This window comes from Podarcis gaigeae (assembly GCF_964106915.1).
Source record: "Podarcis gaigeae genome assembly, chromosome: 10".
In the NCBI taxonomy this organism is placed as follows: domain Eukaryota; kingdom Metazoa; phylum Chordata; class Lepidosauria; order Squamata; family Lacertidae; genus Podarcis; species Podarcis gaigeae.
The window spans coordinates 23,602,205-23,617,237 of record NC_139686.1 but is presented as its reverse complement, the minus strand read 5'-3'; the positions used below and the strand labels follow the sequence as shown (position 1 = coordinate 23,617,237).

The 15,033-nt window shown below is 41.4% G+C and overlaps 2 protein-coding genes across 23 annotated transcripts in view; both read right to left on the bottom strand.

The window, feature by feature from the left end:
- Nucleotides 1-15,033, bottom strand: part of MYBPC1 (myosin binding protein C1) — a 108,578-nt gene that overhangs the window by 77,420 nt on the left and 16,125 nt on the right. For 14 of the 22 annotated variants that reach the window (XM_083699982.1, XM_083699981.1, XM_083699970.1 and 11 more), the window contains exon 1: nt 13,459-13,616. In XM_083699982.1, the coding sequence (XP_083556108.1) occupies nt 13,459-13,483 (25 nt within the window). In that variant the 5' untranslated portion in view covers nt 13,484-13,616. Of the gene's footprint in view, nt 1-13,458; nt 13,837-15,033 lie in introns of those variants that run through there. The other 8 variants (XM_083699985.1, XM_083699965.1, XM_083699972.1 and 5 more) reach the window with 4 other exon arrangements.
- The window catches only part of TBXAS1 (thromboxane A synthase 1), a 297,489-nt gene continuing 282,719 nt past the window's right edge, over nt 264-15,033 (bottom strand). Inside the window, exon 14 of the transcript XR_014555605.1 lies at nt 264-288. The gene's annotated coding sequence lies outside the window, so the exon portion shown is untranslated. The remainder of the gene's footprint in view (nt 289-15,033) is intronic.

Sequence of the window (15,033 nt, the reverse complement as noted above, 5' to 3'; positions counted from 1 at the left end):
TTTCAGATATGGGAGCCATGCACGCAAGGACATATAATGCAGCTTTCCTCCAGCTATTTCTCTCCTGTTTTGCAGTTTGTCAACTAGACTTTTGTAACCGTTGCAGTGGTAGCTCCCCCAGGCAATGTCTGAGAAAAGTATATTTGCAGTGTGCTCCTACGTATTTTTCCTTTGAAGGAAGTAGTGCTGGTAATAATGCAACCTACTACCAGGTATATGTTTGCAACCTAAATCTGTATCCCTCATGTTACGAAGCTTCAAAGACAACTGTGCTGAAGACAACCATCTCTGCAACAAGGCTGGAAATTTACCCATTGCTGCATTAAGACTAGCAGGAGTATTATCAAACTGAGACAGTGAAAGCACAGCTGCTACATAGATGTATACACAGAAATGCTTTCATGTGTTAGCGCTGCCAAGGAGCGGATTATGGATCCAGATTTACCCAAAGGGCCAGGTTACCCAAGGGGCCTTGTTCCCAGAATTCATTATGTGTTGATTTATATGTATGCAGTAAGCCACAACTCATCTGCTTGCATTTCTATTAGAAATATTAGCAAGCTGTTAATTATATATCCCTATCTGTTCAAAATATGAAATAGGTTTCTACTTCAGTTCAATTGATTTTTGCGGTTGTCATGCCTTTACAATTAAATAGAATTACACCACTAAGTTAGGGAAAAATACTTTCAGGTTAGATGTGTGGATTTTCAGGCTGGATGTTGGGTGAAGCTTGCTCACACTCTACCATCTTTGCAAAGATCCATTCAGTATACATTTTCATAAGCAGGGCTTTTTTCCAGCTGGAACTCGGTTCTGGCACCTCTCAGGTGGAAGCAATTGCCATTATAAGAGAATAAAGGAAATGTTCATGGTGAGTTCCAGCACCTTTTTCTAGAAAATGACACCACTCATAACCCAATCCCACCTGTGTTTATTGAGATCTCCACTGCACTCAGTTATACTTCCAGGTCAACAGGCACAGAACTGCAGCCTAAATTTCCCATTTTAGGCTACAATCCTAACCCCTACAATCCTAAACCCCACTGAGTTCAACAGGACATATTAGTCATGTGAATTTGCCAAAAGAACAGGTTCATTTGAAAGGATCCAGTGCATGACTGATTGGACAAAACATAGTTCTCCCAACAACCAGGACTCATTAAGAAAAATCAGATTCATTCATTTGTCAATGCACAGAAACTGCAAAAATCAATGTGACTGCAATTTTAGAGCCACTTACCAGGGAGAAAGCCCCACTGAAGTTAATGATATGTTTGATATGTTTCCAGTTTGCACTGAAGTTAATGACAACCTCTCACACATTGCAATCCTATACAGTTCTACTCGGAAGTGAGAAGTGAAAAGACCAATTTTAATAAATAAATAGATATTGTTGCATGCCACCTCAGTCTCTGAGCAGTGCAAGATTTCCAGGGCTCCAGGGGGCTTACCCAGGGTCTCTTTTTGGGGATGAGGCACAGTGGAGACTGTGGTGTCTTTATCATATATAGTTTATTTACAACCTGAACCTACGATGGAGGGGTTCACAGCATAATCACCCCTAGAGGGTTTTGTGGTTTTGCTACTTTGGATTCAAACTGAAAGCAAACATCATGCTCTGCCTCAGCCTTTTTCACCTTGTTACTACTTTTTGTAAAAGAGGTTGTCACAACAAGAAAACAGCCACAAATTTTATCAGGCATGTAGCCACACTGTAAAAAGAGCTGGCTTCCTGGGGAATATTCCAGGTGACTTCTAGAATTTTAAAACGTCTTTAGCATTTTCTTCATTTTGAGATTTAAGGGGAAATGGGCAGGTGTCATTCTACTCAACTGCTGAATCGCTAAAGCGCTACTCACTCATTCATTTCTCAAGCACTTGAACTTTATTGAGAAGGACAGCAGGGCTAAGCTTGGTTGTGCTGTTGCCAGGACCTGCCATACCACAAGGCAAAGTGAGGTGACCACTTCATGTGGGGGGAGGGGGAGCTACCTCCAGCTCTTCCTCTTGAGTCCCTGGTCCCAGCAATCTAGTGGCAAGAACTGCTGCTTAAGCACACATATTAACTTAGGCTAGCCTACGTCACAGGTTGCAAAGATAAAAATGTGAGGATGGAAGGATAATGTGCGCAACCTTGAACTCCTGAGAAGAAACGCAAGATCATGTAAAGAAAAATAGATAATATATAGACAAATAAAAATGCACAAAGTCAGAAAAGCAGCCCCCTTGCTTGAACAACATCTCACAATCCTGTTATTTACAGCAAAATACCAAAGCAAAACAAAATTCACCAACCCTGATAAATTATACCAATACTCTTAAATATGTGCAGTTTCATAAGTTTGGTATCTGAACTACTAACTCTCATCCTAGCCTACCTCACAGCTAAAAGGTGAGAGAGGAGTACAAATGTATGCCATCTTGAGCTCCTGGGAAGAAAAGCAAAATACAAATATACAACAAGCGGCAAATACTCTGAACACGTGCCATTTCACAAAAAACATTTTGCCAACCCTGATGAACCAAAAAATTATCCTTGTGTTAAAGTACAGTCTGTAGGAATTTTAATGCTACAGTATTTAAGGTGTTTGAAATTTGCAGATTCATTTTACTGTATATTTTTTATGTATTTATATCAATGAATAATAATAAGGTAAAAGTGACAAGCAGACCAGTAATGGCTGTGAGGGGAACATGGAAAACTAGGGAAGAGGGAACAATGTAATATGTTCCCATACCCAAGATGGTCAATTGTGTTTTTTACTGTAAAGGCAACACACTTGGCAAAATAATGAAATAATGTGGACAAAGAGGAAAGTACTTCAGCTAACAAACATACCCCAGTAGACAGGTGGTCTTTTCTCCTAAGTCCTGCTTCAGGCTACCAGCAACAATGAGCTTTGCTTGGTTTTTTTAGCTGCTCAGGGAGGCCCCCGCTCCCATGTCCCAGGTGAGGGTGGTCAGCATTCCTTCCTCCAGTGCTTTGCAACATTGATTAAATGATTACCCTTAGCAACAGGAGTTTCTCTATATTTGCCTGAGAACATTGCCTCCATGTTTTGTTCCCTAACTTTTTTTATAGATGTCCAGTTGGTTTACTTCTTTTTAAAAAACAAAAAACGGGAATCCTGGCACCCTCTTGGCTTGGGGCCTGGTACATGTGTACCCTGCATGTAGTTCTATGATATTATTATTTCTATGTACTGTTGCTATATAATTCATGTCACAGTACTATTGGCCAGCAGTTGACACAAAAGTGAAAAACTCACTGCTTGCTTTTACCTTCACTGTTTGAGTTCTTGGCCCAGGATATTCTGCAAGCTGCAGAAAGCTGTTTTGGTATTGCAAACCTTTTCTTATTAGAAAGAGTCAGGACCCAGTATAATGGTAACCTAGGTATACTTTTAAAAAAGTAAAAATAGAAGACTATAGCCATCAGGAAGATTTATTGGAGGCTTGCTTTGGAATGGCAGGTGTGGAAGTCCAAACTAGGGAGAATGTCAGGAAGTTGATGGACCTATCTTACAAATATCAAGGTTACTGACTTTGATCTAATGATCTTTCCTTGCTTTATCAAACAGTCCTTCAGATTCCCTAGGCCATTTAGAGCACATCATATCAGTGATTGAGAGCCAGGGTGGTGTAGTGGTTAAGAGCGGTAGTCTCGTAATCTGGGGAACCGGGTTCGCGTCTCCGCTCCTCCACATGCAGCTGCTGGGTGACCTTGGGCCAGTCACACTTCTTTGAAGTCTCTCAGCCCCACTCACCTCACAGAGTGCTTGTTGTGGGGGAGGAAGGGAAAGGAGAATGTTAGCCGCTTTGAGACTCCTTAAAGGGAGTGAAAGGCGGGATATCAAATCCAAACTCTTCTTCTTCCTCTAAATTGTGCCCTGATTGCAAGAACAACCTGGAAGCCATGAAAACATCTTAATATAAATGAGATATGTTCATCACATTGGACCCTGGTTAATAATAACATGATTGCTGGGCTCTGAACCTGTTGAGGTTCCTGTATGCTTTTCACAGGCAGCTCCGTATGTAACACAGGGCAGTGTTACATACTGTGGCAGGATTATGGTTATCCAGGAAATGCTGTAGCTGGTATATCAACTAGCCAAAAGTGCTCTGTGGTACTGATTCCAAGTAAGTGTTCATAAGCAAAGCTAGATCTAACAGCAACCCCTATCTGTGAATGCATTCTTTAAGGGGTACATAGGTTCATGAGAAGAAGCCTTATACAGGCAACCTCCCATTTATGTAGCGGTTACGTTCTGAGGCACCGCACGTTTCAGTGAAATCCTGTATATTTGAAACACCATTGAAAAAGCCTGCAAACACCTTGTCCGCCCCCGCCCCGCTCTGTGATGTTTTTTGGTCACTTTTTGGGTCACATATTGAACATGCGCAAATGGGGAGTTGCCTGTACTCAGTCAGACCATTGGTCCATCTAGATCATTTTTGTCTATGCTGACTAGCATCAGCTCTCAACCATTTCAGGCAGGGTTCTCTCTCAACCCTGGAGAAGATGAGAAATGAACCCGGGACTTATGGCACACAAAGCAGATATCCTACCACTGAAGAGGAGAGACGTGGTGAAGTATATTTTTTAAAACATACCCACAAGACCTTGTTTAAGCATTATATTTAGGGATTATGAAGGTGAAGGGAATTAATTGACTAGTTATCTGCCCAACAGCTGCATCAAAAGGAAGCATAAAAGCAGCTTTTGTGAGCTGTCCTGTTCATAAAGAGCACCCTCTAGTGTTCTGAAAATGAAGCTATCTGTCACATGTTCGTTTTCTTTTTTTGTTTTCTTTTTGTTTCAGATGGGATTTTAATGGGCTTCGTTAAGCCAGGATAGAAAATTCCTTATCCACTTAAAATACAATGTCAATTGAATTATGCACATTTCTTCCAGTAAAAAAAGGACAATATAAACAAATATTTTCAAGAACCTCTCAAAGCATTCAGTTTTGATTTCTGGATTTACTTTTTACAGTAAAATAGCTTTTTACTAAACCAGCATGAATCATTTAATTCTTTTACTAATACCAAGGTGGTTTGCATTTGTTGCTGCCCTCCCTTACTATGCTAAGAGTTGAACTCAAGCGCATTGCACTATGATGTATCCTCCATACTGCTTTTTGTGAAAGGCAATCTCTGCCTAAAACAGAGGCAGCCCAAGACGTTTTGGTGCATAAGGCAAAGGACAAGATGGAGCTTCCCCCTCCACCCCTGCTGTCCATGCACAGAAGCTCACCAGACAGGCAGCTGAATCTTATTCGAACACTTGTGATGGCACAAGGTCCTCAAACACAGCAGGCTAACTTAAGAGGCACAAAGCAGGCTGTCTGGCACACAAGTCTGTCCTCCGACATGTCACTGCCACTCTCTAAACACACCTGCACCTGCTGCTTGAGGAAGCTACTTCCCCCTGCATGGTGGAAGGGCCAGCATTGCCTAAAAGTAGGAATAATTTCACTCCAAAAAGACATTGCTTTCTTTCTCAGGCTTCATTTCTGGGTGCATCTGCAGTCCATTCAAACGTTAATATCTGGTTTTCCTTCTAAAAGGAAGAGAAAATGACTATCAACTTAAAAAAAGAAAAGTAGCAGCATCTTGCTTAGAATTGTCAACAAAGTTACTCAAGAGGAACACAGGAAGCTGCTTTATATTGAGTCAAACTATTGTCTATCTAGCTGAGTATTGTCTAAACCAGTGTTTCCCAAACTTGGGTCTCCGTCTGTTTTGGGACTACAATTTCCATCATTCCTGATCACTTGTCCTGCTAGCTAGGGTTGATGGGAGTTGTAGTCCAGAAAAGATGGAGACCCAAGTTTGGGAAACATTGGTCTACACTCACTGACAGCAGCTCTCTAGGGCAGTGTTTCCCAACCTTGGGCCTCCAGCTGTTTTTGAACTACAATTCCCATCATCCCTGACCACTGGTCTTGCTAGCTAGGGATGATGGGAGTTGTAGTCCAAAAACAGCTGGAGGACCAAGGTTGGGAAACACTGCTCTAGGGTTTCAGATGGGGCTTTCCCAGCCCTACCTAGAGATGTCAGGGATTGAATGCATGCAAGACAGTTGCTCTACCACTGAGCTACAACCCTTCCCTGGGGGGAAATGGATAAAGGATTATGACTTTACACCACAGACTAAACAGCCATACTCTACATACCCAGCTGAGCCTTCCAGTTGTGTTTGTCAAGTGGCAGGCATATACACACACCCCCACACAGGAAAATACTGTTGAAACCAAATGATGACAATGATATGAAAGAAAAATAGGAAGTGTTCCATTTAGCAAACCCTTAGAAGTGTGTGACATAGCTCTGGATAGTGGAATAAATAACAATGTCTTGCTTGCTCACTAAATTTGTAAAAATAGGCAAGACATTAACTTAAGGTGGCTATTGTTCACTGGGATTCATTTCCAAGCAGAAAAAGGAAAACACATGAGAAGCAAAAAAGCAAAGAGTGGGAGGTTGAAGGTCAGCATTAACCTGATATCATGGGAGGAAGTGTGGGAGGTGGTGGAAATGAAAATAATATTTGAATGTGGCAGAGAGTGCCTGTGTGTTGTGGCAGAATGCAGGCTCTCGGTCTGCAATTGGATCTACTATGGAGGCAAATTGCCAAAAAGAATTTAACACAGATTCTTTTCAAAACAACAACACAACACTGTTCAGTGGGGGGTTAAAGATATGAACAGTACTGTAGTATCGTTATCTGGAGAGCTGAAAGCAATACTATCTGGGAAACTCTATAGTACTTTTAATATTTTCTTTAGGGCTATTTCTTCTTTTTTCATGTTAAAACTAGACAGCCAACACCAAAGATCTATGATCTGCATAGACAAGGTTGTGTGGTAAGAGGCCCACTTTGACAAAAGATAAACTAGACTGGAAACAGGCTGGTGTACTCATAAATCTCATTCAATGGAACACAAAAAGAGGCCCTATTCCAGGTCAAACTGTTTTTGTCTAGCCTATTATTATGTACTCTAATCGGCAGCAGAGAAGTGTATTCTTCTATGACCTGCTTCCTGCTCCTTTTTTTTTTTAAAAAAAAAAGCTAGCGCCACTAGGGTTCAAATCTGAAATCAACTGCATCCAAAGCTATGTAGGAGAAATTTCTGGGGCACTGTGCCACTTCCTTCTTTTGTAGGAAATGTATACTTTTTGTGCATTTAGCAATTTCCATTTGGTGCTGGGGTTCTTGTGCCAGTGGGTGCTTGTATATGTGTGTGTGGGAGAGAAATAAAATAGATGGATGATGCATAAAGGTGAGAGAGAACAAAGGGAAGAGAAAGAGAAGGGGTATCCCTTCCCTTTTGCTTGGCCCTGCCTGCTGACCTCACTGTGTAGCCCGACCATTCCTCCTCCCAGGAATATTACATTCTCCCTGGAAAAAGTTAATGCCTGTGCTCTAATGCAACATTAGATCTTGGGACCCTAACAATCTCAAATGACATGATCTCTTTTTTAACTAGGAAGGGCTTTTATGACACTTTTTAAGCTTATAATTAAAAAGCCTAATAATAATCTCTCAACAATGGCAAATGAACGCTCAGAAGATAAAAGAGATATTTTGGGTGGGGTGTCCAAGAGCCAGAAACAGAAACATTTTGATCCAATCATATATTTATCTGAGCTAGATATACCCAATGGTGAGGCTCTCATAAAGCAGAAAGGCTTATGTTCTGATGATATTTTAATGGGGAAGCATTCAAACATCATAGGAACATAAGCCTTCCTGCCTTACTGAAGTAGCATTCTCTTCTGCAATCAACTTTACACACAGCTTTAATCAACTCTGCAAGTTAAACAACCCACAAGTCAGCCAAAATATATCTTTGCCTACGTACTGCAAAATAGATTTTTATAAAATAACATTTTACCAAGTCAGGTTCAAGGTGCTGGATATTAAAAAGAACACCTACTCCCACATAGACTTGTCCAGGTGTTGAAATCTTTGTGGTGGCTGTCCTGGCCATGTCTCAGCCGGACAAAGCTTTCTATATGGCAATGAGGTTGAAGGCCTTCTTGGTGGAGATATGCAAACCTCTCCTTTGAGATTTGGTTGGACCCAACTGCTATGAATGTTTTGTGCCAGCTCAAAACTCAAGTTTATGAGATATTAGTGTTGAGGTCATTTGTTATTGTCGCTTTGTGTTTGGTGATTAATTGTTGCTTGTTTTTTCCTGCCTCTTTTTTTTAAAAAATAAAACATTGGTTTTAAATATGGCATATTGGAGTGGGAACATGCCTGTTTAGCTCAAGGGCCATCTTTCAGTGGAAAAACCTTTTCCATGAAAAGTGACCACCATACCAGTAATGGTGGGAAGGGGACTGATACAAAAGTAAGCAGAGCAATGGGTGTGAATCTTCTCTTTGTAGAGTAGGTTACATTTCAACCATGCAAATGCCAGAGGTTTCTATGCACACACAAGCACACATCAGTGGCGTAGGGTGGGTTGTCAGCACCCGGGGCAAGGCAAGTAATTTGCACCCCCTAACCCGTGGATTTGCACCCCCTAACCCTAATCCCCAGATGTTGCGCCCGGTGCGGCCGGCCCCCCCTGCACCCCCCACGCTACGCCACTGGCACACATCTCTCCATCATCCTTCCAGGCAAGCAAGAGACATTATCACAGTTCAAGGACACAAACAAAAGCACTCAATGGGAAGAATTACAGGGGCCAAACAGAGAGGCCTGGAGGGCAACATTTAGCCCCCTGACCTTAGATCCCCTATCCCTGTCTTCTATGCTTCAGTTTTAATCACAACTTGCTCTGAGATTGGTTTGCAATGAAGAGTAATGTTTTAAACTAATAAATAAAAGTCTGTACTATCTCTAGTGTCATACCATCTCTAACAGAATTGATGTTAAGATATATGTCAGCTGTCTGTACAGCAAATAGGATACTTTACAAGGCAGGCTGGCGGTAGTTTGGGTGCAGATTTAGGTTCTCTCACATTCATGTGCACATTTGGTAGAGCTATTTTGGGTAGGATACTTCATACGTTATTGTCCTCCAGCGCTAAGCAGCAGTGCCAGGATGCAAACTGATCCTTGCAGCCTTGTCAACACTAGTTGCCTAGGGCTCAGTCCTGTAAGGTGCAGGATCCCACTTGAGGTGCTAAAACCCTTATATCCTACAGAAAGCTCCTTAACCTCTTCTCTCTCTCCCGAGAACAGAAAACTTAATAACTAAATAGCCCAGCAGCCACATCGCTTGGAACAAATTCTCCATCAAATCACATACACACAAATGAAGAATATTCAATGGAGCAGCAAAGAAGCAACTTGCTAGTTCCTCACAAACTCTGCAATGTTTCCATGACACCGTCAAGTTGCAAAGGCCTCAATGGTCATCCTGAACAACTTTCTTCCCAATATCGATACTACTATGTCTCCCCAAACTCTGCCAATTAGGACATCCTGTCTTGAAGTTAAGTAGCGATTTAATGAGAACAAAAAACTATCTGTTAAAACTAAACCTGAAAGCTGATGAACATTTCTCATGAGCTGCAGATTGCTTGTCATACATTAGAGTGAGCTTCTGTCCCTTAAGGAGGTTTAACCTCAAAGTTTCAGAATTTTGGAAGTACAGTACCAAGTTTTCTTAAGTCATTGTAGCTGGATTGCCCTAAAATGTCACCAAAGTTTGAACATAGGCTTCAATTCAGAAATTTAAAGTCAGTTAGCAGATTTGGGATGCTCCTATTGCACAAATAAGTATTGGTCTTAAAAATTATTTTAAAATCCCTTTAATATATATTTCTTTTGTACTGCTTCTGACTGCATCAAAAATGCATCCTAATTTTGAAACTCCTAATCCACGCAACTAAGGAACACTAATAAGCTCTAAACCTTGTAAATTAATGTGAAGGGTATGGTATTATCAGCTGTAAATGCTTTACTTGGTGCAGAAGATTGGAATTCTGTATGAATCAGGGGTGCAGAACCTGAACATTGGCTACACTTGCTGGACTCAGCAACATCTGAAGAACCACAGGCTGCCCAGCCCTAATCTAAATAATCTTAGAAAACCTCAAGGAAACACTTAGCCAGAACTGAGTATAAAACTAAAACAAAAGAAAGGGAAGAAAATGATGCAATTTTTATTTTTTATTTATTCACTGCATTTCTATCCCACCCCTCCCTCTAAGGAGCTCAAAGTAGCTACATGGTACACCTCCTCATTTAAACCCCACAACAACCCCATAAGGTAGGTTAGGCTGAGAGTGAGTGACTGGTCCAAGGTCACCAAGTGAGCTTAATGGCCAACTGGGGATAGCAATATGCTGATTACACACAGGTCTACCTCTCCTTACATCTGCAGGTGTGGCAGTGGATGTGCTGGACCGTTGTCTTGCTTCGGTAATGGACTGGCTGAGAGCCAATCCATCTGAAGCTCAATCCAGATAAGACCGAGGCACTGTTTGTGGGTGGTTCCCCAGACTAGATGGATTGGAGGATGCCTGCCCTTGATGGGGTTACACACTCTCTGAAGGAGCAGGTACACAGCTTGGGGGTACTCGTGAATCCATTGCTGTCCCTTGAAGCTCAGGTGGCCCTGGTGACATGCGAGTGCCTTCCATCAGCTTCGACTGGTGGCTCAAGTGTGCCCCTGTGTGGACAGCGATAGCCTAACCTCTGTTGTCTATGCTCTGGTAACCTCTAGGTAAGATTACTGCAATGTGTTGGGACTGCCTTTGAAGACAGTTCAGAAACTTCAGCTGGTGCAGAATTCAGGGGCCAGGTTGTTACTGGGGCAAGACCACTTGAACATATAGCACCAGTCCTGGCCCAACTGTGCTGGCTGTCAGTTAATTTCTGGGCTCAATTCAGAGTGCTGGTTTTGACATATAAGTCCAGGCATAGGCAAACTCCGGCCCTCCAGATGTTTGGGACTACAATTAACCATCATCCCTAGCTAACAGGACCAGTGGTCAGGGATGATAGTAATTTTGCTCCCAAGCATCTGGAGGGCCAGAGTTTGCCCATGCCTGTATAAAGCCTTTAAAAGCTCAGAACCACAATATCTCAAAGACCACCTCTCCCCATATGCAACGACCAGGACCCTGTGATCATAATCTAAGGCTCTTCTTCGTGTGCCTCCTCCATGAGATGTCCGGAGGGCAGCAACACGAGAACAGGCCTTTTCTGTGGTGACTTCCCACTTGTGGAATGCTCTCCCCATGAACGCTCACCTGGCACCTTCATTAAATATCTTTAGGCACCACACAAAAACATTCTTCTTCTCCCAGAACTTGGACTAATTACGGTAAACAATCTATGGCCTTTTAAACTGCATGAGGAGGGTTATTGTTTTGTTTGTTTTTGTTTGATATGTTTCATATTTTTGTGTTTTTATATTGTAAACCATCCTATGATTTTTGGATGTATTGAAATAAATAAATAAATAAATAAATAAATAAATAAATAAATAAATAAATTAAACCCTGATCTCTCAGGTCCTAGTCCGAGACTCTAACCACAACACCATACTGGCTGCACGCTTTTGCAGTATATCTCTAGCCATGTAAGTAATACATATGATAAAAAGGCACTTTCAATCCATTCCCCCCCAAAATTGTTGGAAACAAGCATGGTAGATTCTAGGCCTGTAATTATTCTGAGAATTAACTGATCCAATCCTCTGTGCCATGCAAAGGCTTATATAAACAATATATCCCTAATACTGTACAGTAGGTTTGTTCACCTTATCCAGAAAATATGAGAAGGGACAAGCAAAATCCACCATGTCAAAGGCAAAGGTTGAACCAGTAATTGATTTACCTTGTAAAACACTCAAGACATCCATGCCATACGCTAACAGACAAGGTGAAAACCCCACAGAGCCACCATCCAATATGCCCTGAGGATATATCCTTGATCCTAAATATGGAAGTGAGTTATGCTCTGAGTATGAAGCAAACATAGCACACAGAGAAAATTGTTGTTAGCTCCTTAGCATACTAGTATCCTTTTTCAACATTCCAAAGGAATGAAGGGGAAAGGTTTTGTTAATATCACCTCCATGCAGAAAAGTTAAGGAGGGATTTTACAAGTTTGGTTTTTTCTTTGTGAATTTCCCTAGGTTACAGCGTATACACATAGCATATATGTTTTCCCCCCACCATAAAATCCATATAGGAAAAGCTATATTGCATATAGTGACCTTATGAAGATTGCAACTGAGATGTTATAGGGAGTGGACTATACAAGAGGGTGAGGGAACTGGGCAGATTTCGCTTAGAGGAAAAAGATGAAATCTAGCATCCTAGGTCCACTGAGTAGGCTCCATTGAATGCAATAGGACTTACTTCCAAGTAAGCATGCCCAGGATCAAACTGAAACTTAAGCATTCATGCACACGATTGATGATATGTGTAGGAAAAGAAGCATTAATATAGGAAGGCAGACTTAGGCTTCTACACTATACATTTACAGCACATTAAATGCATGTAGCTTCCCCCATAGAATCTAAGGAACTGTAGTTTACCTCTTAAAAGCTGCGATTCTCAGAATCCTTGACAAAATACAGTTCCCAGGGAAAGTCGTGTACTTTAAATGTATGGTGTGCATGTGATCTTAAGTTGCAATCTTATATATGCTTACCTGGAAGTAAGTCCCACTGAACTCAGTGGAGTTTACTTCTGAGTAGACTGTTTAAGGATTGTGCTATTAATATAATAAGTGAATACTTGAGTTACTGGTAAACTGCGCCTGTTAAAGTTGAGGATCCTTCTTCCCAATACTTTTTTTTAAAAAGCGGACATTTAAAGGAAATATTTCTGTCTAGATAATATTCCCATTATGCAGCGCTGGATTCTAAATATGTTACAACTTTGTGAAATCTTTGCTTGGGAAGGGCAGTAGTCCTCCAAAGTTTGGATTCATAATGACAGCATCTCTGTTTTGCCAGCCACAAAAATAATCTCATAATTTGATACAAAGTGAATAAGGTAAAGAGGATGCTATTATCATAAATACCCAAATACCCAAGGTAAATTGTAAGACTGAATTATAAACCTACTCTTCCTGTTAACATACAAATGAGATTCATTTACAATAGTAAAGCTTTATGCACTTTTTGAAAACACAAAAAACTACCCCTATAAACATTCTGACACATGGTAATTAAAAAGGAGCTTTCAGAAAAGTAAATTGTACCAACAACAATAACAATAATCTAGCACAGCACAACCATAACTAAAATGTTCCAGTTCAGCTGAGCTTTCTAACCTTCGTCACTAAGTTGTTCAACTGTTTTCAGTGATAGTGGACTCTATTCACGGATCTCAAATTTGGTGAATCAAGAAAGGATAACAGCTTCCAAGGTTTGCCTTCTCTGATCTCTCTGCTCAGTCACAAGCTGGTTTCAAAACACATGTTTTGCTTTTTGTTAAGACAAGTAAGGGAGATACGATGACACTTACCGGCTTTTTTGGTGGGTTCCGGCATTGTTTTTGTTCCTCTTTATTCCCAATTATGTGTCAGATGCAACAGCAAGGAGCCACAAGTCCAGTGGAGAGCATGCAGGCCAGTGTGACAAGCAGAGGGGGAGAAGAATTCCTCGGCTTTATATACAGCAGCGAAATATCAATCAAAATAGCACCTCCTCTCCTCTCAATGCATACCCTCCGAAAACTGACAGTTATGGGAGCTCTGCTTACATCTGTTGTTCGCAGCCACTGCCCTCTTGGCTTTAGGAAGGAATCTCTGCTGCATTTCATGAGGCTGAGGAGAATGGCTATAACTTTCTAAATTCAGCAGCATCAGATTCTCTCTCTTGCGTGCACGCACCCCCCCCAAATCTGGGAAGTAAAATAGATTGCCAGACAATCAAAGGGCTTTCAGATATGCAGATTTAAGGTTCATTATATATGTTCTAAATGATACACTGCACCTGTGTGTCTTTTCCCCATGGTTGATAACTGAAACAGCTAACCTGATCTTGATCACACAATACTGCTTGGCAGTTTTTAGCAATTTGTAGGCTAAATTAAGGCAAGTGAAATATCCATCCTTGTCAGAGTGGCTAGTGCAATTCAGCCAGATGGGTGAGGTATAAATAATAAAATTGTTGTTGTTATTGTCAGAGCATAGAATATGTCAGACCACAACTATATATTATACACGTGAAGGGCATTGTAATGAATGGTGTTTAGTTTCTCCTTCAGTTGGAGTCAGAGGGAATGCAGTCACATCAATACATTTTGTGTCAGGGAGAAGGTAAAGAGCTGCATTCAGAGCCACTACTGATGTGGGAACAAAAAATGTGAGTGTCCTTCATTTGTAGGACACTAAGTACAGCAACAGAGTGTGTGCACCCTCTAGTGGATAGGAGGGTGTATGATACCAGAAGGGCCATGTGACCACCAACTAATGGTGGGGAGAGGAACTACTTTAAGACAGTGGGGCAGATCAAATAGTGAGCAACTGTGTGGGTATTTGAAAGGTGGGCGGGTCCAACCACCTGTCAATTACCTGGCATCATACCTGGCCAGAGTTGAGAGTTGTGTGTGCAAGCTAGAAGCTATAAACTGGCAGGCTGAGGGCTGGGCAGCTGGGAGACAGAACCATGCCTGATTTCTGCTGGAATCCAAGGCTGTGGCTATAGGAAAAGCAAAAGCCTCTTGGGGCGTTAATGCTGCGAACTCCTCCATTGTAGGCTCAGGTTGTATATAAGTGTAAATAAATCATATATCATAAAGACACCACAGTCTCTGCTGTCCTTCATTCCAAGAAAACCAAACCCTAGGTAAGTGCCTGGAACCCCAGGAATTTTGCAGCAGCCAGAGATTTGGATGACGTGCAACAATATGTTTTGGACTACAACTTCCATCAAGTGCCATCAACCCCAGCTAGCTGTGCTGATCAATAGCTAAAATTAGATGTAGTATGTTAACAGACTTGTCAATGGTTATAAACTATCTGACAATCTTCCATTTCTATTTCATTGCTGTGGAATGGTCATGATATTAGTCTGTACCACAGGGTTGTTGTGAGAT